The sequence below is a fragment of the Balaenoptera physalus genome (assembly GCF_965194825.1).
Source record: "Balaenoptera physalus genome assembly, chromosome: 11".
NCBI lineage: Eukaryota > Metazoa > Chordata > Mammalia > Artiodactyla > Balaenopteridae > Balaenoptera > Balaenoptera physalus.
In genome coordinates, this window is record NC_138896.1 from 107,800,815 (window position 1) to 107,823,524 (window position 22,710).

General features: G+C 55.8%; 1 protein-coding gene across 2 annotated transcripts in view; it reads left to right on the top strand.

Moving 5' to 3' along the window:
• Positions 1–1,501: 1,501 nt before the first annotated feature.
• The window catches only part of WNT7A (Wnt family member 7A), a 68,811-nt gene continuing 47,602 nt past the window's right edge, over positions 1,502–22,710 (top strand). The window contains exons 1-2 of one of the 2 annotated variants that reach the window (XM_082411762.1): positions 1,502–1,863; positions 6,573–6,799. In XM_082411762.1, coding sequence (XP_082267888.1) covers positions 1,793–1,863; positions 6,573–6,799 — 298 coding nt within the window. In that variant the 5' untranslated portion in view covers positions 1,502–1,792. The remainder of the gene's footprint in view (positions 1,864–6,572; positions 6,800–22,710) is intronic. The other variant, XM_082411761.1, reaches the window with a different exon arrangement.

Consider the following 22,710-nt stretch of genomic DNA (forward strand, 5'->3'; position numbering starts at 1 on the left):
TCGGGCCCGCTGCCCTTCCTTCTCTTTCTGGAACAGCCCCTGGCCCTCCTGGGGCCCCGCCCACCTCTGAGCCTTTGCACTGCCTCCTCCTTCCTGCGCTGCTGGGCCCTTGGCTCCCGTGTCCTTCAGGCCACCTCCTCACGTCTAAAATCAACCCTCCAGCCCCAGTAGTGCCTCTCCCATCACTCTGCTTTATTGTCTGCACTTGCCCCTGTGATGTCTCAAATGATACATTTCTTTATGTCTGGTCTGCTTCTTCCACCAGCTCCGAGAGCAGGACGTTGTCCTTGTTCCTCATAGTATCCACGGTGCCCACCCTGGTGCCTGGCACAGAGATCTGTGGAATGGGAATGAAGGCAAGAATAGTGGTTTTCAGGGAACGTATATGATTTTTTTTTTTTTTTCCAGCTGTGCCATGCGGTTGTAGGATCTTAGTTCCCCAGACTGCGGGATTTTAGTTTCCCCAACCAGGGATCGAACCCGAGCCCCTAGCAGTGGAAGCGCGGAGTCCTAACCACTGGACCGCCAGGGAAGTCCCCACGTGTGTGTAATTTAGAAAAGCAATTCAGAAGTAATAGCCCTGGGGAGGGGTTTGTTAACTAGAGTCAGGCACGCCTTGTTTCCAATCTGGCGCTGCCATTCACCAGCTGGTGACTGTGGGAAAACACCTTTGCGCCCCTGAGCCTCGATTTCTTCAGCTGAAACTTGAGTCCAACCGCCCCCTAGCTCACTGGATTGGGGTGTGTATCACAGGAAGGGATCAGGACCTCTGGTCAGCCTGGACGCTGTCCCCGGGAGCGAGGCGGAGCTGCACCGCCCGCCGCGCCCGCCAGGTGTCGCCGCGAGAGCGCGCTGAGCAGCCGGCTGCGCCCGGAGCCTTACAGCTGCTCGGGCGCCCCACGTCTGGGTTGCGTGCGGGGCATCCAGGCCTCAGCCCGACTCCGACTTTCCTCTAGGAGCGGGATTCCAGAGGAGGCTGTCTCACCTGGGCACACACCTGCCTCCCCGCCTCGAATAGACGGGGGCGGGGAGGAATACTCTGAGCCAGTCGTCCCCGCTCCGCCAGTAGCCCTGCGGAAGGGGGCGCCCTCCCCTGAAGCTGGGCTGGAAGCCAGGGGGAGGGAGGAACCTGGGTGCGCCCTAACACCCCCCAGCTCCGAGCGCTCGGCCGGGCCTCGGGGACGGGGAGGCAGGCCAGGGCTAGAGGGTTCTCGGCTGAGCCCCGATTCCCGCCAAGCCGAGGGCAGTCCCTGCGCGTCCGCTCGCCCAGCAAATTTACGAGTTAGCGTCGGGTGGGGCCCCTCCGGACTCCCACTGCCCCGGACCCAGCTCGGCGCCCCGGAGCCGGGAGGGGGCGCCGCGGGAGCGCGTGGGGCAAGCGCGAGCGCGCTTGGAGCAGGCGGTCCTGTCCCGCGGGCGCGGGGGCGCGGGGCGGGCGCTCCGGGGAGGCGGGTGGGGGAGGGGCGGGGGAGGGACGGGAGAAAGGAGGGAGGGGCGGGGGCGGGCGGCTGCAGCGCCCCCGCACTCTCCGCGCCTCGCACACTTGCACCGGCCGCTCGCGCGCAGCCCGGCGTCGCCCCGTGCCGCGCTCGCTCCTCCCTCCCTCCTCCCGCTCCGTGGCTCCCGCGCTCCCGGCGAGGCTCAAGCGCCGAGCGCGCGGACGGGCGCACGACAGACGGCCCCGGGAAGCCTCGGCCCGCGCCTCCCGGGCGGGCTATGTTGATTGCCCCGCCAGGGCCGGCCCGCGGGATCAGCACAGCCCGGCCCGCGGCCCCTGCGGCCAGCGGGGACTATGAACCGGAAAGCGCGGCGCTGCCTGGGCCACCTCTTTCTCAGCCTGGGCATGGTCTACCTCCGGATCGGGTAAGGGCCGCTCGCACCTCCTGCACGCGCGTCCCGGCAAAGTTGGCGTGGCTCGGGGAGGGGTTGCGCCGCCCGCGAGCCGCCGCCGGCCGCCAACTTCCTTGGCTCCTCAGAGAGGCCGGGTGGGCGCGGTGCGGGAGCGGTGGGCGCACAAAGGCCCCCCTCGGGCGGGAGCCCCAGGGGCGCGCACAGCTCCAGAGACACGGGCAAGGGGGACCGGCCGTCCTGAGAATGCCTGAGGCTGGAAGCCCCCCAAACCAAGGACAGCCAGTAGGGACGCTCCAGCTTGGGGGACTCTGAAGAGGGCTAGCCGCTGCAAAGGTCAGCGTCTCCCAGGGTCCCTTCAGACCAGGGATGGGAACAGCAGGTCCAGCGGGAACACCCAGCCAGGACCACAGCCGCTCGCAGGGAGCTCAGCCCCCAGAGCCCGAAAGGAACTCTGTACACAGAGGCGCGGGCACAGCCGCTCCTAGTACAGGGCAGTCCCCGGGCGGCAGGCGGGGCTGGTCCGTGAACAGGGAACAGGTACCCGGAGGGAGGGACGTTCGCTGGCAAAAACACAAACCGCTGCTCAGTGCCTTGGCACCACCCGGTTTCCAAGGACCCTCAGACTCCCGGAGCCCCATCCCAGGCGAAGGGGACAGCGCCAACCACCCTAACAGACGCACACAAAGGTAGAACTAGAGATGGCCCGAGACACCCAGGGAGACAAGCTCGCAGAGCCAGCGCCAGAGAGAGGCGGGACACCCCGCCCCCTAAAACTGGGCACCCGAGGCGGCCGGCTCGCCCGCGGAGCAGCCCTCCCAGCCTCACCCCAGCCTTTCTAGGAGGTGGGGCCGGGACGGCGCGCTGGCTGGAAGGTGGGAGGGGGCGGCTCGGGACGCGTCTTGGAGCTGCATTTGCACGGCTAGTCACCCTTTGTACTTCGGAGATAATGCGCGTGAAGCACAGGAGGTGGGGGCGGGGGCTTTAGGGATGGGTAGAGGTTCTGACGCTCAAGGGCCACCTTGGCAGGTTTCACGCAACCTGCTCCCCCAGCTCCGCTCGGGGAGAGGTCGGACTGCAGGGGCGGCGGCGATGGTGTGTGTGTGGTGGATCCTTTGTGTTTTGTCACTACCACTCCCCCGCTTCCCCACCCCGCGGCTCTGGCGCGGGGATTTCTCAAGTTGACCGGCCGTGGCGGCCAGCAGGTGCGCACAGAGCGGACCAAGCGGCTGCCAGCCCTGACCGCGGGCGGAGAGGCGGCTGCGAGGCTCGCGCGCTGCCTGCCTGCCGGTGTGTTTTAAGTGTTATTGATTCGCCCGCATCTGGGTGGCTTTTCTTTTTTTCCCCTGCTTTAATCTTCATCTTGGCCCGCGCCCCGCCGTCCCGCGCGCATCCAGCATCCAGGAAGCCGGTCGGGCTGATTGGCGCTGGCCGCGTGCAGCTTTATCTCCTTTTTAATTAGAAACGGGGCGGAGGGGCCCGGGAGGGGAGAGAGAAAGGGAAAACAACAGAAAATAACCTCCCCTGGCCGCCCCGCCCGCCCGACCTCCCGCTGGCGGCGCCGAGACCTCATAGTCCCCGCAGGGGCCCAGCTGCCCGGAGGGAGGGCGCCGGCCTTCCGCCCCGCTGCCGCCCTTTGGGGTGGGGAGAGGGCCAGGTCGGGAGGGGTTGCAGGGTGGTTTGGGGCCAGGCCCTGCTGCTGCTCTCTGTACCTCGGGTTATCCATCTGTAAAATGGGCATGGGAGGCCTTTCGGTTCCTCGGATGGATGGCGGGGCACCTGTGGTATTTTTATTTTATTTGGATAGTTCAAGTGACTCAAGCACTAGCCTTTTTGTAACAATCAGATGCAATAATAATAACTACCACTAGCAGCTCATTTACTGAGTACTCACTGTGTGCCTGACACCTTCGGAGCACTTCCCATGTTTTCACACATTTAATTTTTCAGCAGCCCTATGAGGTGAGGTCCAGTTAATATCCTCATTTTAGCGATGGGAAAACTGAAGTACAGAGAGGGGATGTAACTTGCCCAAGGTCACACAGCTACTAGGCTGAAGGAAGCTTAGATGGCACCCTAGACCTGAGCTCTTAGCTGCGAGACTATGGTGCCTGTGCATTTTTTACCCCAATATATAGTTTCACTCTCTGCCAGTGTAGGGATTTCCTGGTGGTCAACTGCGTGTCGAGAGGTTCCTCCTGACCTGTGGCCAGAACATCTCCACTTGACCTCTTTCTGTGCTGCGTCTTCCTGAAACATTTCAAACATCCTAGCTCCGTGTTAGACTCTCTTTGAGTGGCTGAGACGAATGACCGAGAGCTCTTGCTAGGGTTCTGTTTTAGATCCAACACCTGCTAGCCTCCAGCCCTCAACCTCTGTGAGCCTTGGTTCTCAGCTACGCAAAGTGGATATGTGAAATGGAGATGGTGATTCCTGCCCAATAGGGCTGTTTAGAAAGGCCCAGTGGTCTAGAGTTAGTGGCAGCACCTGCCATACTGCCTTTGCATATAATAGGGATGCTGCAGAAGTTCCCGGATGCATTCAAGGCATAACTGGGGGCACCTGCTGTGTAATAGGCACTCACCCTGAGTGACATTTTTGAAGCTCCACAATCCATTTAGTGAGCCAGCAGACAGCCTCCCTGTCCTCAAGGAGCTGATGGTCTAATGAGGAAGACAGGTGATAAGCACACAGGTTAAAAACAAACACATACATTAAAACATTTCAGAAGACCATGAGTAATCAAGAGTATTAAGTAAACAAAACAGAGATTGTGATGGAAAGTTAGAAGGGATGGGGTGGAGAGGCAGGTTCCCTTAGGTGGGATGGTCAGGGAGGTGACCCTTGAGGTCACTTGGACGATGGCAAGAAGCCAACCGTGTGAAGGTCAGTGGGTGAGAGAGCTTCCAGGGAGAGGGACCAGCAAGGATCGAGGGCCCGAGGCAGGAAGAGGGCTGGTGTGTGGCAGCAGCGGCAGTTATGTGCTTCGAGAAGAGTGGGGTCACCTCAGCTCTTGTGGTGTTGGTCAGGGGACCCTCGCCTTGAGAAATCCCAATTCCAGAACAACTTTCCACAGCTGAGCCTGGACTGGAAAGACGAGGCACTTAGCCCAGTGGCTGACCATGGCCCATGTAAAATGGGAGCTCATTATTATAACCAGAGTGAGGTCTTCTCTTTCAAAGGATGCTTGATGACCTTTAAAGACAAGTGGACCATCTTTGTGTAAAGGGAGGGCTAGCTGCATTGTCAGGGCTACCACTGGAGCCTCTTTGGGGTTCTCTTGATATTAGGAAATGGGCCCACCCTCAGGCCAGATACCCACGCGTCACACTGACGCCTCTCTTTCCCTTGTACCCTTCCCCAGCCCTCCCATCGGCTCCACCTCATCCATCAGCGAGCTGGGTCACCTCCATCTGCAGCCACCCCCACTACGGCCACCAAGGCCAAGCCACCTCTGGCCTGCCCACTCTCCCTGCTCTTGTTCTGGAGCCCCGCAGTCCTCTCCCCCGTGGGGCTGGAGGGATGGGATCCTGTCAGTAACCTGCTTCCAGCCCTTCAGTGCTTCTTGATGTACCGAGAAAGATCAGCCCTGAGCCGTCTCCTCTCTCCAGAACCCCCACCCCCACCCCCACCGAGCCCTGGTTCTGCATTGGGTTCTGTGGGTTCTTTCTGTTCCTTGGCGATCCCAAGCTTGTTCCCTTCCCAGGACTTTGCATCTTCTGTTCCCTCTGCCCAGAATACTCTTCCCCAGACCTTCCCATGGCTGGTTCCTGACCATTCAGGTCTCTGCTGCACTGTTACCTCCTCAGGGAGGCCCTCCTTGACCACTCATGCTAAAGCGGCCCCTCTCCCTTCCCTCCCAGACCCACCACTACTTGTTATCACAGCATCTTCATTTATTTTCTTTGTAGTGCATGTCACTGAATGTTGTGTTGTGTTCATTTGAGACATTCGCATGGTCTCCCTCCATAGCCCCTAGAAGGCATGGCCTTGCCTGTCTCCCAGCATGGTGCCCGGGAGCCTGGTGCCCTGACAGGTGCCTAGTATGTACCTGTGAATGAGCTGGGAAGACAAGAACCTCGCTGCGATAGTCATAAGCGTCCTCTAGGCCAGTTATGCCTGGAGTGGGATACACATGTTCCATTGGCATGCAGGAAGGAAATACTACAACTTTTATTCACAGTTGCTTTTTAAAGATTTTAAGAAAATAAAACATATACATACATACATTATGTTGTACATATATAACATGTCTGAAGAGTTCTTTTTCTTTAATCAACATCTGTGCACTCATCCCCCTTTCAGAGGCAACCGCTATGGGAAACTTGGTGGTTACCTTCGCAGTTTTACCACACAGAGATGACCCCCAAACAGTGCAGTTCCATTTTGCATGATTTTAAACTTCATCTCAATTGAATTCTCCCATAGATGCAAAGGCAACTGGCTTAGTTCATTTGACAGTATGTTTGTGACACGCATCATCTTTCTTTGTGTCTAAAAAAGAAATTAAACCTCACTAATATTGAATATACACATGGTACAAGTACCGATGGGAATTATAAATGAGTGAACGTGGATTGGGGATGCAGTATCAGAAAAGTTGAGAGACCCGTGCTGGGAGCAGTGGCAGGGGGAGGGCAGGGCTGGACACCTAGGGAGGGCCTGTAGGTGTGCCCCCCACCTTGCTGGCCTAACGCTCCGTCTCTCTGTGTCCCCTGCTCCAGTGGCTTCTCCTCGGTGGTAGCTCTGGGCGCGAGCATCATCTGTAACAAGATCCCAGGCCTGGCTCCCAGACAGCGGGCGATCTGCCAGAGCCGGCCCGACGCCATCATCGTCATAGGAGAAGGCTCGCAAATGGGCCTGGACGAGTGTCAGTTTCAGTTCCGCAATGGCCGCTGGAACTGCTCGGCGCTGGGGGAGCGCACCGTCTTCGGAAAGGAGCTCAAAGTGGGTATGTGCTCACCCAGACACCCCAAGCGGGGTCTTATAAACTATGGGGAGACCAAAATGCCTCGGGAGTGCTCTGGGACCCCGTTCTCTGCCACAGGCTGGAACGCCCTAGATATGGGATCCTGCAGGTGCCACAACTTGAATTTAGGTCTGCTGATGAGGGTCAGCTCTCCGATTGGAATCCACCACCAACTGTTCCCAGTAGAGTTGCAAACCAGCAGCCAGTGGCCCAAATGCTAACTGGCTGATACAGCACTGATACTGTTTTTTAAATTGAAGCCCAAATTTAAAAACTATCTGTTTCACCTAAAAATATGAACTTCTGGCTTCTTTTGAAAAATTGGCAGATCTACGGATAGCTTACACCTGTGCCCACTTAGTTAATAATGGGCTGCAGCTGAGAACACAGCGCCCTTTAGGTGGAGCCTGGGCAGCCCATTCACTGCCACAGTCCCCACCCTTCTGCATTGCCACTCAATCCCCTTGTATGACTTGCCTGGCCACTGTGGGCATTTGAATTTCCAGCCCCTGTTTTATGGGAATGGTGTGTTGTGCACATATACACATACAGACACGCACACAGAGTGTTGGGCCACACATTTGGTTTCCAAAGCAATTGTGAGAAAAGCCTGGTGGAAAGGGCACGGGAACAATGTTGGTTGCCAGGAGGCCCCGGTCGATGTGGGGAAGACCATGTTGTGTGTCTTCTCGCTTGTGTGCGTCTGGACTGGGGGGCCAGGAACCCTGCAGCCTCACTGCTGAACCGAGCAGTGAACTTCCCTGAAAGTCGGGTCAGCCTCAGGTCCCTCGGCTGCAGTGGTTCACCCAGCCTGCTCGACTGCTCACAGGGCACCCCTGGGTTCTCTGTCTCCTTCAGCCCCGACGTCAGCAAATCCAGTTCATGTTGAAAAGGTCCACCCCAAGTCTGGCCACTGGTCCCTGCCCTCACTCCCTCCCCCTTGGGTCACACAGGTGGCACCTCCCAGCCTCCATCTGCCCCCGGCCATTCTGCAAACCCTCCTGCGGGCAGGGTTGTCCTTTGTAAATGGAAATCAGATCCTGTCATTTCCCTGTTAACCTCCTTGGGAGGCTCCCCCTGGCCTCAGAATGAAATCCCAACTGCTCACTGGCCCGCCGCTGCCCTCTGTCCTCATCCGCTCCCATCTTCCTGACCCCCTTGCCCACCCAGCCTCATCCTGTTTCCCAAGCACACGGCACTGGGTCCTGCTTGGGGGCCTCGGCTCCATGCATTCCTTCTGCCTGGTATCATCTCCCACCATCCTGCGCCCCTTCCCTTGTGGTCGCTATGGTTTTCCTGCCTTCTCCTGCTCACACCCATGCCCCCTGTTTCTGGGACCCAGGCCTGGGCTCTGGCATTATTTTGAGCTGTGTCTTTGCTGACATATGAGATGTTACATATGGGGAAACTGAGGCTCAGGGGGACTTGCCCAAGGTCAGCAAAAAGTGAGTGGCAGGGTCTCCTAGGACTGGGCTGATCCCAGTATCACTCGCAGTCTTGGAGTAGCTAGCCCGTTGGTGGCATTGTAATAATGCCTGCCAGGGTGCAACAGGAGGGCTCCAGTGCAGGGAGCTCTGGGATGAAAGAGTCCCTGCTGTCCAGAAGCCCCCAGCTGCCCAGAGTTGTAGGATTGAGGGATCCGTTGCAGGCTGAGGCGGGGGAATACTGCCAGTATGCACCACCAGTTTATTTATTTATTTAAAAAAAATTTTTTTTAATTGATTTATTTAATTTATTTATTTTTGGCTGCGTTGGGTCTTTGTTGCTGCGCGTGGGCTTTCTCTAGTTGCAGCGGAGCAGGGGCTACTTGTCGTTTTAGTGCGTGGGCTTCTCATTGTCGTGGCTTCTCTTGTTGCAGAGCACGGGCTCTAGGCACATGGGCTTCAGTAGTTGTGGCTCATGGGCTCAGTAGTTGTGGCTCGTGGGCTCTAGAGGGCAGGCTCAGTAGTTGCGGCGCTTCGGCTTAGCTGCTCCACGGCATGTGGGATCTTCCCAGACCAGGGCTCGAACCCGTGTCCCCTGCATTGGCAGGTGGATTCTTAACCACTGCGCCACCAGGGAAGCCCCCACCAGTTTATAATACCAGTATACACCAAGCAGGAGCAGAGGCCTGGGGCAAGGAGCATTCTTTAAGAGCAGGACTTGGGTAGGATGGCCTCAGGGGATTTAAGCAAACAGAGGCGCCAAGAAAACCCCTGGGATTGCGATGCTAGAGCAGCAGGCCTGCGGGACCTGGAAGGGGGTGGGAGCAGGAGCCTGGAGGTGTGTGGGGTCAGGGCTCGCAGTTTCGATTTCTAGGTGGTAGGAGATATTGGGGAACTTTGAGCAGGGGCATGACTGCCAAAGTAAGGTTGCACCGTATGAAATTGCCACAAGTCAGTGGTTTTAGGCCCACAGAAATAGCAACATTATATGATTCAATCTAATGGGAATTCTGGAAAAGTCATTAAAGAGTGGGTACAGAATTCATTCATTCACTCACTCATGCGTTCACCAAAAATTTCTTGAGTGCTCGCTGTGGCTGGAGGCTGCCCTTTCAGCCTCTGTGGTCAGGGAAGGCCTCTGGATTTGTGAGGGAGGTGTCTGGGGGAAGACAAAGGGGACAGCAGGTGCAAAGGCCCTGAGGCAGGAATGTGCTTGGTGGTTTGACAAACAGCACAGAGGCCGGCATGGCTGGAGTACAGAGAGGCTCAGAGGTCAGAGAAGGAGCCAGGAGGCAGACAGTGTGGCACCTGTCAGGCCAAGTCCGGGGTTTGGATTTTCCTCTGGTGAGTGGAGGGGCAAGTGTGGGATTGTGGAGTCTGGTCCAGTCTTCCAGGCAGGAGGTGGCAAAGTGGTAGCAGTGGAGACCCGCTTTGGCCGTGAGCTGCCAGGATAGAGAGAGACTGACAATCTGGAGGCTGGTTAGGAAGGAGTTACCCTGGTCTGGGCTTCTCAGGTGGTGACAGTGGGAGCAGAGGAAGGGGAGGTCAAGATGAGACCCCTGTGAGTCTGAGGAGTCACTTCCCCTCTGAGCCTTGGTTTCCTCGTGTGTAAACAGGCTTCCTGCTCCAGGACAGCAAGAAGCAAGCCTCTGATTTATGCTTTCCAGGCTCTTCAACACTGCTCTGCCCTCATGGGATTGCCTCTTTCTGGGAATGACCAGCCAACTAGGGCTGCCTTGTAGGGGTGAGGGATCAGGAGTGTAGTCTTTGGGCACTCGGGCCATCAGGTCGACACTCTGGACGCAGGACACATCACCGGCCTTTGCAGAGACTTCCCAGAAGCTCCACCCCACACTTCTGCCTACTTCCCATTGGCCAGGACCTAGTCACGTGACACACCTAGCTGCAAGGGAATCTGGGAAATGTAGTCTTTTTTTTTTCCTGAGCAGCTGTGAGATAAGCTAAGGGTCTGTGACAGAGAAGGAAGGAGGAGATTGACATTGGGGGGGGGGCAGCAGCCCTTCATGGGTTCTGCATCCCGTGCTGAGACCCAAAGGCTCACCCTTCTCCGCCTCTTCACACCCAGTCCGGTCCCTGCTCTGCCTATGTTTCTGTCTCCCCTCCTGAATGTCCTCGATTTTACTGCTTAGATCTGAGGAGAGGGCCCCAGGGCAGGACCAGGCAAGGTCCTAGTGGATGCTGGAAACCGAAACCCAACTCAAGCTGCCTCAGGCGGGAAGGGGAATTGCGCATCCTCAGGAACTGAAGGTCGAGGTGCCGACTTGGGGAGCCCTGGGACGTGAGCTGGCATCAGCTTCCTCTGGGGCAGAAAGGTGTCTGTCGGGGGGGTCAACCTGCAGGCTCAGGTCCTGCAGGAAAGAGCCTGACCTTTCTGTGGAAGCACCTGCAAGAGCCCTGGAGCTCACTCTGATTGGATCTGGGGCCTGACTTCTGGGCGTGTGTCCATCCCAAACCATCACAGGGACCACTGACAATAGGGCTGTTGTTGTCCAGGCCTGGGAGCCACACCTGCACCATCTCCCAGGGAGGCGGACTATTTGTGGGGCTTTCAGGCAGCTCGGGCGGCTGGAATGAGGACTGACCGCAGGCTGGGCAACTTCCACGCACAGTCCTGGGGGCTGAAGTCCAAGATCCAGGTGCTGGCAGGGTTGGCTTCTTCTGAGGCCCCTATGCTTGGTGTGTAGAGGGTCGCCTTCTTCCTGTGTCTTCATTTGGTCTTTCCTCTGTGCATGTGCCCTGATGTCTCTGTGTGTCCTAATCTCCTCTTCTAAGGACACCAGTCAGGTTGGAAGAGGGCTCACCCGAATGGCCTCATTTTAACTTAACCACCTCTTTAAAGGTCATACCTCCAAATACAGACACATTCTGAGGTACTGAGGGTTAGGGCTGGGCATATGAATTCGAGGGGGGGGGCGCACAATTCAGCCCATAACAAGCAGCCAGAGAGCAGCACGGTCTGCACTTTAGGGAAAAGCATATGGGGTGTGGTAGGTGCTCGGAGGTGAGATTCCCAGGTGGAAAGAGCAGATTGGACCAGTGGAGATGGCCTTGGTCTGGGTCTTGAAGGGTGGGAAGAATTTCGTGGGTCAGTGAATGGGATCCCAGGCAGAGGGTACATCAGGGCAAAGACGACGTGTGATTGCTAAGCGGATGGGGAGCGGGGGTCTGCAGCCTCAGGTGAGGTGACAGGCCGGCTCTCGAGGGTCTTAAATGCCGGGGATTATGTGACCCCACGACAAGTTTATCAACTGCTAACCAGGCTCAGTGCGGCCCTCGGGGACCCAAGAAGGCGTTCACCCCACTCCAGGTTTTTCCTTTTCGTAAATAAAACAATGAACTCCCCCTTGAATCCACCACCAGCATGACAATTAGAATAAGGACCGGTAGCTTGCACCCCTTGTGAACATCCCTCAGGCAACTCCTGCTTCCGCCTCCCAAGTCACACTTTCTCTATCCTGAATCTTGATGTCTAATTTATCCTACTGATATATTCCCCAGAGGTACATTATTTAGTTTGAGTTGTGTTTAATTTTACAGGGGAAAGGCATCCCACTATAGGCAGTCTTTTGGAATTTACTTCTTTCCCCACACTATTAACAAAGCTCATCTGTGTTGTTCCTCTTAGCTGTTGTTGATTCATTTCAGCTGTGGTGAAGAGACCCCATCTGTGCACCCACGCCTTGGTTGAGGGGCGTCTGGGTTGTCTCTGAGCACCTGCTCTCTCAGTGCCACCGCGGGCCTCCCTGTGCGCGTCTCCCGGGGCCCACGTGTGTGCTTCTCTGGGGTATATGTTGAGGAATGGAATTGCTGGTCGCAGGGTATGAGGATGGACCTGATTTCTGCAGTGACCGTGCCACGTGCCACTCCCCCAGCCGGCAGTGTTGACCTACGGCCTCTCTAACCACACGGGACTGCCCAGACGTCTTCATTTTTGCCTGGGGGATGGGTGTAAAATGCTTTGTCACTGTCCTCTTGATTTACATTTCCCTGAGAAGTCGAGTGGTTGAAATCCCTTCCTGTGTTTACTGGCCGTGCAGGTTTACTCTTCTGTCAGTTGCCTATTCGTGCTTGTTGCCCGTTTTTCCATCCGGTTGTGTGTGGTCGTGTCACGGGTAGAAGAGCGAGGGCTGCATCAGGCGGGACCCCAGGGAGGGTGGGTCACGTGGGGCTTCACACCCCTGTCTTTCATCTTTTCGTGGAGGATCGCTGGGTGGGGGCCAGGAGCAGAGGCAGCCCTTCCTCATCCGTCACCTCATGGGTCTTCTCCAACCCCGAAAGGAGGCACGTCCACGTACAGCTCAGCTCGGCTCAGAGCCAGGTGGAGGCTGACCAAGTCACATGGGTGTTCTGTGGCAAGACTGAGATGGCCGGCGAGTTCCCTGCTGCTGGAGGGGTTCTTGTTTGTGTGGTCCTGCCAGACGTGAGGTTCTTGAGGCCGCCGTGTGTTGGACAAGCTCGTTTTTTTGGTGGGCCCTGAGACAGCCACGCGAGCACTGGCCTCCGAGTCACGCAGCCCACCTTGTCGGGTGGCAGCAGCATTCACAGGACGTAAGACCCTAGCACCTGGTGGGTTAGGGCCCTAAGAGGATGTCCCTTCACCCCTCCAGGAGGCCCACGTGCCTGTCTCCTATGAAGAGGAACTCAAGGAACTGGGGATGCTCCGGATTTTATTCCTGGTGCAGCAGGACAGGAAGATACGGAGTAGAAAGGGGAGAAGCTATTGGTCCCATTTCTAATCTGAGCTCATCATTTTGCTTCTACAAAGTGTATCCCCCAGTCTGTCCACTTCTCACCACCTTCCCCATCGCCTCCTGGTTCAAATCTCCATCTTCAGAGAGTTGTCACCCAACTCCATCAGCCCCCTAATATACCCACCCACCCCCCTACCACCTGGCACCCAGCAAAGAATCTCCCCACGGTCGCTGTGACCACGGTGTCTCCCTGTGTAAAACCCTTCCTCTTGCTCTGAGAATAAAATGCCAGCAGGTCCCCTGGTGCTTTGCTGACCTCCATGACCTGCATCCCGACCCCATCTCCACCCCAGCTCTGCCACCCTCTTCCCACCCTCACACGTGACTAAGTCCTTCCCACCTCAGGGCCTTTGGCCCAGCTGGTCTCTCTGCCTGGATGCTCTCCCGTCCTTCCACCCTCGGCTCACATGGCAGCCCCTCACCAGGACCGCCTGTGTAGTGTAGACCATCCGTTCTCCAGCTACCCCTCACCTTCCATGTTTTTCTCCTCATCACTTACTACTCCAGGGCACATTCTCTATTTATTTGCTCATTTGTGCCGCCCAGAATAACAGTTCAGCCCTGCACACAGTAGATGCTCAGGAAACACATGGAGAGTTGCTCGCCCCCCGGCAGGCCAGCTCCTCTCTACCCTACACGCCCAGCTGCTCTGAGCCCTCCAGGGTCTTGTTAGTCTTCTGGCCCCAGGTCTGGGTGCACCGCACACATGGGAAGCGCTCTGTTCTCTTTGTTGAGTGAATGTTTTTCATTTCTGACCCAAAATACAAGACTGATCGTTCATTCCTGCATGTGATCATTTTGATCCATGTCAGGCCAGCATTCTGTTAGCTCTCCTCCCACATTTGCGTTGGCTTCAAATGGGATCAAATGTTGACTAGGTCAAGGCCTAGGGGAGATCCCCCCTCCATGGCGTGACTCAAGAGGACCTGTTCCCCAGTCTGTTCAGCGGAACACTGGTCTCTACCCCTCTCCAGCCCCACCCGCTGCTCTGGGGTAAAAAGGAGGGCTCCCTGGATGATAAATTTGGGAACTCAGCATGCTATACTCCCTGCTTGAGAGAGAGCCAGTGTATTAAAGGCTCTGAAAAGTCCTGCAGACAAGAGAGTAGCTTGAGGAGGCTTCCCTGGAGGTCCACGCTCCTCTGACCTCAGACTCACTGACCATCTGGTGGAGCTGCTCTTCCAAGGCACCCACACCAGGAAACACTGCTCTGGAGACCCTCACAGATTGGCCATGCTCGTACTGTGGCTTTTGGACTAACCAGGGATCCACCAAAAGTATATTCACCCACCCCCAAGTGCGACATCCTTCCCCAAGGGCACAGCAGAGGCACGTCCCAGTATCTGATATGGACGTGGACGATGAGATCTACACGAGTCAGCGTCACTCTGCAAAGTCCCTGAAATCAGCCACAAAATTCAGAATACCTGGTTTTCTATACAAGTACAGGAAAACATTCACACGTGTGTATAACGTATATACAGTAATGCACCAAATATATAGAATGAAGATGCACCCCATCCAAAGTATTCATACACTATTTTTTTAGTTCAATTTTTTTTTTTTTAAGATTCCACATATACATGAGATCATACAGTATTTGTCTTTCTGTGTCTGGCTTATCTCACTTAGCATAATGCCCTCAAGGTCCATCCATGTTGTCACAAATGGCAGGATTTCCTTCTTTTTCATGGGTGAATAATATTCCATTGTACGTATATACATATATATACACATATGCTTGTGTGTGTGTGTGTGTGTATCACATCATCTTTCTCCATGCATCTGTCGATGGGCTCAGGTTGTTTCCACGTCTTGGCTATTGTGAACAGTGCTGTGGTGAACGTGAGGATGCAAATATATTTTTGAGTTAGCATTTTCATTTTCTTTGGCTAAATACCCAGAAGTGGAATTGCTGTATGCTAGTTCTATTTTTAATTTTTTGAGGACTCTCCGTATTCTTTTTCCATGATGGCTGCACCGATTTACATTCCCACACATACAGTATGCTAAATTTACTTCTCCCTGGGTGCATTTGGTTGAATTCATGTAAGTTAAGTGCTCATGGGACACCCCCCCGCCACCCACAGTGTGTCCACCCATTCATTCATTCATTCATTCATTGGTCCCACAGATGTTTACTAGAATCTTCAGTGTGGTAAATGGCTGGTGAATCGGCCACAGGGTCTGCCCTCGGGGCGCTCACCGTCTGTTGGGGACAGACGCAGAGTCAGGGCTGAATGTGCTCTGAGGGGTCTGGTAGAAGAGCGGAGGGCACCGGCCGGGTGGCACTGGACTGGAGCGTGGAAGGCTGCCTGCAGGGTCACCTAAAATGGGCCGCCACAGCCCAGGAGAGGAAGGGTGTGGTGGGGATGGGCAGCCGCAGCAGGCTTGCAGGTGTGACCCAGCCAGAGCCGGGGATCCAGAGTGATCCGGGCACTGGCTCCAGGCAGGGGGGCAGGGAGGGCAGAAAGAGGCTGGAGAGAGCAGTGGAGACAAATTCATCCCGCAGGGTTTGCCTGGGAGGGGAGCTGTCCGAAGAATCTCTCTCCCCTGTCTCCGGGGAGAGACAGGATGTGGGAAGATGATCAAATTCTTAGCACATATAGAAATTTGCTATGAGTCCAGCATTATTATCAACAAAGAAATGGTGACTTCCTGATGTGCGCTCCTGGGGACGGCTGCATTCTTTTTCAAATACTCACGACCTCCTGTTTGGTACTCCCCTGTGGAATTTTTCCAGGGAAGGGCACAGATGACCTAGGATTCAGGCCCTACGGGCCACCCTCCTCTGTCTACCAACTGGGGAACTTGGATGCATTTCTGGGCTTCTGCTCCTGTCCCGTTTCACCGCTTCTCCTCCCGAGTGGTCACTTCAGCAGCTCGCCCCTCTCCCTCGGGTGACCGGCTGGGCCCTGGATCCCAGGTCTGAGAATCCGTATGCCTCGCACAGTGGCTCCGTCTTTTCACCCGTCTCGGGCTGGGTGGGTGGATGGAGCACATGTCTGGTGAGCTGATGGCTGCTTGGAGGGATAATTTGAAGACCTTTCCGGTGAGAGACACAGAAGCAAGGGGCAGGCCAGCTCCACTTTCTCTCTGCCATTTCTTAACAATACGCCATCTTGCCGGAGCAAAAGACCTATTCTTTCCCTATTCTTGCTTAGAACGCAGCTAACAAAGGACTTTTTGTCTCGCGTGCATTTTTTTTTTTTTTTGCAAGCCTCAGTTCATCCTGGGTTTTAGCTCTCCTGACACCATTCTTTGAGATGAGTCTTTTGTTAGAATGTTCTCTTGCCAGCTTTCTTATGGTCGACAGACACACACTCACACACTCCCACGCCTTTACATGCACAGTCATTCATTCATTCAACTGTCGAGGCTTCGCAGATGAATAATCTGCGTCCTCACAACCTTGTGGGGAGAGACTGATCTTTCAATTCAACACAGAGTAAGGATGGCGAAGGTGCTGAGCCAAAAGCCGAGGAGGGGATGTCAGGAAGGCCCTCGGAGAGGGGACCCCGAGCTGTGTCTTGATGGAGACAGTTAACCAATGCCACATCTAGTAAGAGCTGCTACGTACTGATCCCTTCCAGGTGTGGTCTTGGCTTGGTGGCTGGTGCCTTGGCTTGTTTCATCTTCCTAACGACTTTAGGAGGCAGGTGCTTTATTATTCCCATTTTACAGAGGAGGAAACCGAGGCTTTGAGAGGTCAGTCAATTCACCCCTGGTCCTTCACCCCAAGGAAGTGGAGCCAGGGTGTCAACCCAGCTTGATTGGCCCCCCAGGGCCCTGCTCTGAAACCACTGAGCTACATGGCCTCTCACCAAGCCTGTGGGAGAGGAAGGGCATTTGCCGACTGAGGGAGCAGCGTGTGGAAAGGCTTGGAGGCGGGACGGCTTGGAGGAAGGAAGGAATGCCGTGAGCATTTTTTTTTGTAAAAGTATTTTGTTTATTAAATCAGAAAAAGAAAGATACAGTTTACATGATATCAGTCAATCATATGGCTACTTTGACTTACATTTTAATACACTCATGGTCCTATTTACTCCTCTGTACAAGTATTAAAAAAAAACTCAGGTATTTGAATAATCTTCTGTAAGTTGGTTGTTGACCCTTGGCGGGTGGCAGCAGTGCGCTCTGGCCTTCCTTGCTGGGAAGATATGCTTGGATAGAACGGAGGAGTGAGAGAAGGGCGGGGGCTGGGAGACCAGAGTCCATCTCTGTGGGCCTGTTACATCAGCCAGGCCCCGCCCAGACATGTGCCCCCTGCAGCCCCCGTTCTTCTGTCTCTTCATCCAGAGGCCCCCTAGCTCCTCTGCTCGAAGACAGCCAGATGTGGTATTCTGAGCCCAGAAGGGCTGTGAGTGTCATGCCATGGGGCTGGCAAAGGCAACCTTTTTCCGTCTGTGTATTTTCCAATTCATCATATATTTCAGCTGGTGTCACTGCAGATTGCTCACCCTCTGACCCATTGGCTTTAAATAGCCAAATAGAAAAAAATACAATGCACTTTGTGGTTTCCAGTAAGATACCGTAAATACACCCAGATAATATTCCGGTGCAAACCATTTGCAGTGGCTGCACAGGGCGGTGGAATGGAATCTTTCAGGCAGGCTTGGACATCAGTTTATTTCCTCTGTACCCGCCGGGGTCGTTATGGAGCTGGAATGCGAGGAGGGCGTCAGCCGGGCTCCCCGGGTTCATCTCGGTGATAACAACGGTCTTTACTAAGCACCTTCTGGGGAGCGGGGCCTCTCTGTACACAGAGGTTTCGTTTCGTCTTCAGGACAGCTTGGCAGTGTCCTCCTGGTGGATCCCATTTCACAGGTGGGGAAGCTGAGGCCGGGGAGCCAGCGTCCTTGCTCAGGGTCATCCCGCCCTGAGTAAGGAGCAGGGCGGAGGGACTAATAGGCTCCATCTTACCCAAGTTCTGAGCTGAGGCCACCTGAGCTTCTGCGTGGAAGGTTACCTGGAGATGCCGGTGGACTGAGAGTGAAAGAAGCCGTGGTGGAGGTGAGGGCAGGACTCCACGCTGGGAGCCAGGAGACCCTGGTCCTAATCCCCCAGGTCTCGCTGCTGAGTCATTGATGAGCCTGGGCAAGTTTCCCGGCCTCTGTGAACCTCTCATTCCAGGATGAACCCACGGGCCTTATGTCTGTGGCTCTGGGAGACTTTTCTCTTGTTCCGGGCACAGAGGGCCCTGTGCCAGGGCAGGATGGTAGGGCTGGCAGGACCTGCCTCTGCCCCAACAGCCCCACTTCCTCCCACCCCCGCGGGCTCACCTGCTCCCGCCACTGCCCAGGCCGGGTCAGGGCCACCGCAGGGGCTGCCTGTCAGCCGGGAGCCCCCTCTCTCCTCAGAGAGCCTCATGGCTGGCTCCTCCCGGCTCAAAAGCCCCCACCCCAGGTGGTCCCTGCTCCCGGCACCTCCCTGTCCTGCGTCTGCAGAGTCCTCGGCTGCCGCTGAGTGAGTGATAGGATCTCGCTCTCTGTCCCCTCAGAAGCCAAGGCCATGTCTGAATCCCTCTCAGTTTCCCCAGCCCCCAGCACAGTGCCTGGCACATAGTAGGTGCTCAAGCAATATCTGTTGAGTGAAGGAACAGGGCACGTGGCTCGGTCAGGGGGGCCGAGGGGAGGCAAGGTGTGATGGAGGTTCTTCCTCTGCTCGTGCACGGGAGGGAGAGGTAGGTGGTCAAGGCAGGAGGGGGCTAGGTCTGTTCTTGGAGGGGCAATGGTCAGTGATGGGCATTAAGCCAAGCCCAGTGTCCTCTGCTTACTGGCCCCACATGGAAGAGTCAGGAAAGAGCCTGGGCCAGGAGTCAGTAGGACTGGGGTGGGTGTTGTAACCTTAAGGCAGGAGAGAGGGTGAGACTCTGGAGCCAGGCTGACCAGGGTTGAGTCCTGGTCAGAGTATACGCCTCTCTGGGCCTCAGTTTCCACATCTGTAAAATGGAGATACAAATGCTCCACACCTCACAGTGTTGTTGCCAGAATGAAGCGAATTGATCTGTACTGAGTGCTTAGGAAGGAGACTGGCAAATAGTAAGCATTTTATGACTTTGCTGTTCTTCTTATGAGCTGTGTGCCATTGGGACCATCACCTCATTCTGCTTCTGCAGCAACAAGACTCACCTTAGAACTGCCCTTGCAGACAGCCAGCAAGAGACAAATAGACAGCTTCGGGAAATTGCCCAACTGGAGGGGCTTCCCCGGGCTGAGAGTGGGGTTGTCCCGGAGCTCCGAGCGTGGTCAGGGTTGGGGGTGTCCTCTGCAGTGGTTGGAGGCCTGTGACCCCTAGGTTTGCATCCTGGCTCTGCCTCTGTAAGTCACCTCCTCGAGCCTCAGTTGCCCACAGACACAGTAAGGAACTGCTGCTTACCTGGGGTGGGCGAAGGAGGCATGGATGGATGGAGGTTAAGGTGGCCTCTCACGCAGGGAATCTGGGATGTTAAGATTCTGGGATCCTCGTCTACCTTCCTGCTGCCATCAAACCCTGTTCTCAGGAGGCCATCCCATTTGAATGGGTCCTATAAATTATTTATTGATGTTTTAACTGGTAACAATTGAACAGCAGAAATAAAGGCATTTTGATCAGGGTTGCTGCCTTAAGGCAAAGGAATCTCTCTCAACCGTGGGCTTTGCCACGCAGCGAGGAGCTGGAAGGGTGGTTGGAGCAGGGCCTGAGGGAGGACGCTGCCAGCTTGGGCCTGGAATCCCAGTTCTGGCTGGTTTCTGGGTTGGCGGCCTCAGTGAATCAGTTTACTTCTCAGAGCCCCGGTTTCCTCATCGGTAACATTGTGGAGAGTGGTGGCCACCGAACGGGGCTGTTGGGAAACACCCGCAAGGGTGGGTCTGGCACCTAGCAGGTGCTTAACAAAGGTTACTTTCCTTCTACCCTCTCCCTGCCCTGAAAAGCCCCGAAACCCCAGGCCTTGGGCAGACTCTGTCCTGACGCCCTGGGGGAGGTCATGCCGAACGGGTGGAGCCCATCGCTGCTCCGCACCTGCCTGGTCAGAGCCTCTCTGAACCTCAGTCAGCTGGTTTCCCTATAAATAGGTGACCAGAACACTTTCCCAAAGCACCTAGCGCGGAGCCTGGCCAGTAATAAACACTAAATGAAGCTCACCTGGTTTTTGGCCACTGCTTGGAGCATTCATTCATTCATCCATCCATCCATCCATCCATCTATTCATCTAACAGATACGTACTGAGCACCTCCTACATGTCAGGCCCTGGGGACACGAAGGGCACATGACAAAGCACTGCCTTCAAGGACATTATGCCGTAGGGGCAGCAGGAGTGGTGGCTGTGGTGTGAGGAACAGACGACAAACAAATAAGTCTAAAATGGCAGGAGGGCCGTGGAGAAAACTAAAGCGGGGGAGTTTCTCTCTGTACCTCTCAGGGGGCTTGTAATTCCATCCATTGTAATTATTATAATACTACAGTTTATTCATGCACTGGTCCCAGGGCTCAGAGATACCTGGGACCCCCACCCGCTGGGTGCCAGCTGGGTGAGATTCACAGATATGGAAATGGAGGATCAGAGAGGCCCAGTGACTTGCCCAGGGTCACCCAGCTTCTGGCGGGGTGGGGTTGGCAGTGAGGTCTGCTCACTCATTCATCCGTCACACACTATCGTGGGGGCTGTAAACAGTGGGAGACAGACAGACACGGGCCCTGCTCCCTCGGGACCCCCCAAGTCTGTCTGGGCAGCCGGAGGCTGAGTCAGCCCCACACACTGGCCTCTGCGTGAGGCTGTCGTGTCCTTCAGGGCATCATGGAGCTCAACGAGGCAAAATGGACTTGGTGGTAATTGTAATCACAGCAGCAGCAGCTAGTGTTTACGGAACACATACCCCATGCCGGGCTCTGTGATTCAGTCCACTCACCAGCCCGTGATGCTGTTAAGCCCATTTCATGGAGGAAGCAACAGAGGCTTAGACAGGTTGACAGGCCTGACATTAGTTACACGGCCAGCCCACTGCCCAGGGCAGCTTTCCTGGTGGTCAGTGAGGAGGGGGAAGTATGGGGACTGGGCAGTCCTAGTCTAACACTGGTGGGCAAGGCCCAGGTCAAGGTCAATGGCAGGAGTCAGCAGTGACCCTTTAGCATCTGGAAGCATTGGTCTGCAACAGCCAGTACCTGGGTCCTGGGGAGCTCGGAAGCTAAGAATAACGGTCCCTCTGTTTCTCGGGGGCTGTGGGTGCAGAGGTGAGGGCCAGCTTGGTGGGGAGGGAAGGCCATGGCCCATGATGGACTTCACTCTGGTCTAGGAGTGCACCTTGAACTCAGGGGAGTTGTGTGTGTGCAGGGTGCAGCTGCCCTTCTCCCACCCACCTTGGGATGTGCTGGGGGATCCCGGGTAGGAGCAGAGCCACCTGCATTGCATGCGCTGCTCAGAGGGCTCAGAGATACCTGGGACCTCCACCTGCTGCGTGGTAGAACCCCACACACTTGTCCCCAGCCCCACCCCCAGGGAAGAGCCTGGGGGAAGGGCAAGTCTCAGGTGGCGGGCCAGGCTCCGACCCCTCCTCAGTTTGCTGCTCTGTTCTGAGTCTGATAAAGGGGATACAGTTTCCCTTTAGCTGCCGGAGGCTGCCAGCGGGGCCGCTGCACTTTGCAATCATTTGCTCCCCGGGGAAAGTTCTTGGTCTGAACAGGGTGTCCGGAGGCCACGACTGCAGCTCAGCTCTACTGCCCACCAGCTGGGTGGCCTGGGTGAACCAGACTTTTCTCTTGGCCTCAGTTTCTTCAACAAATGAAAACTCCTACTCCTTACCTCACAGCCTTCTTATAAGGGAATGTTATTACCATCATCAATAGAAATCGTAATAAATCTAATATTTGGGGTCACTGTCTCATGCCAGGCCCTTTGCTAAATGCTTTACCTTTGTTAATTCTTTCTAGTTCTCTCAACCTCCCTAATTAAAGTGAGTGGTTGTCATCCTATTTTGTAGAGGAGGAACTGGAGCACAGAGCAGTTAGGTGACTCACCCAAGGTCACACAGCTAGAAAGTGGTGGAACAGAGATTTCGTCCCCCCGTCTTATTCTCTGTATGCTCTCCATCTGATGATTCTTTCTCTGATGTCTGTGAGGGTCTAATCTCGCTGTCGCCTGGCTCCTCCAGTGTATCCTTTTCTCATGGGTTTGATTCTCAGTAGTGTGAGCTGGTGCCTGGAGACTGAGGCTCAGGCGGAGGAGAAACTGGTCCAAGTCACGGTCAGTCAGTGGCAGAGCTGGGATTGAATCCGGGCGTATGGGCTCCAGCACCCCTGTATTAACAGGGCTGCCGTGGAATGTCAGGGCCAGGCGTCGGCACGCTGAGGCCGTCGGTCCAGCAGGTGGACAGGCCTACGTGTCTGCAGGGTGGGGAAGCGGTGGCCGGGGGTCGGCGTGCAGGTTGCTGGCATCCTAGCAGCCTGGGTGAGGGGGCTGCGAAGTGAAGGAGGGGCGGGTGAGAAGGTCCACCTGAGTCGGGGTGACGGCATCCTGAGACACTTCTCCACCTCCGGGGCCTCTTCCTCCGGGGTCCTTCCCTGACCCCCACCCACCCTGGCTCCGAGAGCAAACGCGCTGAGCGCCCACACTAGGCACGGGGTCTGGGTTCATCTCCATCCCGGCAGGAGGTGCCGTTCTGGGACCCAGGGAGGCCAGGAGGCTGGGTGGCAGGGCGTATCTGCACCAGACCTAAGTGA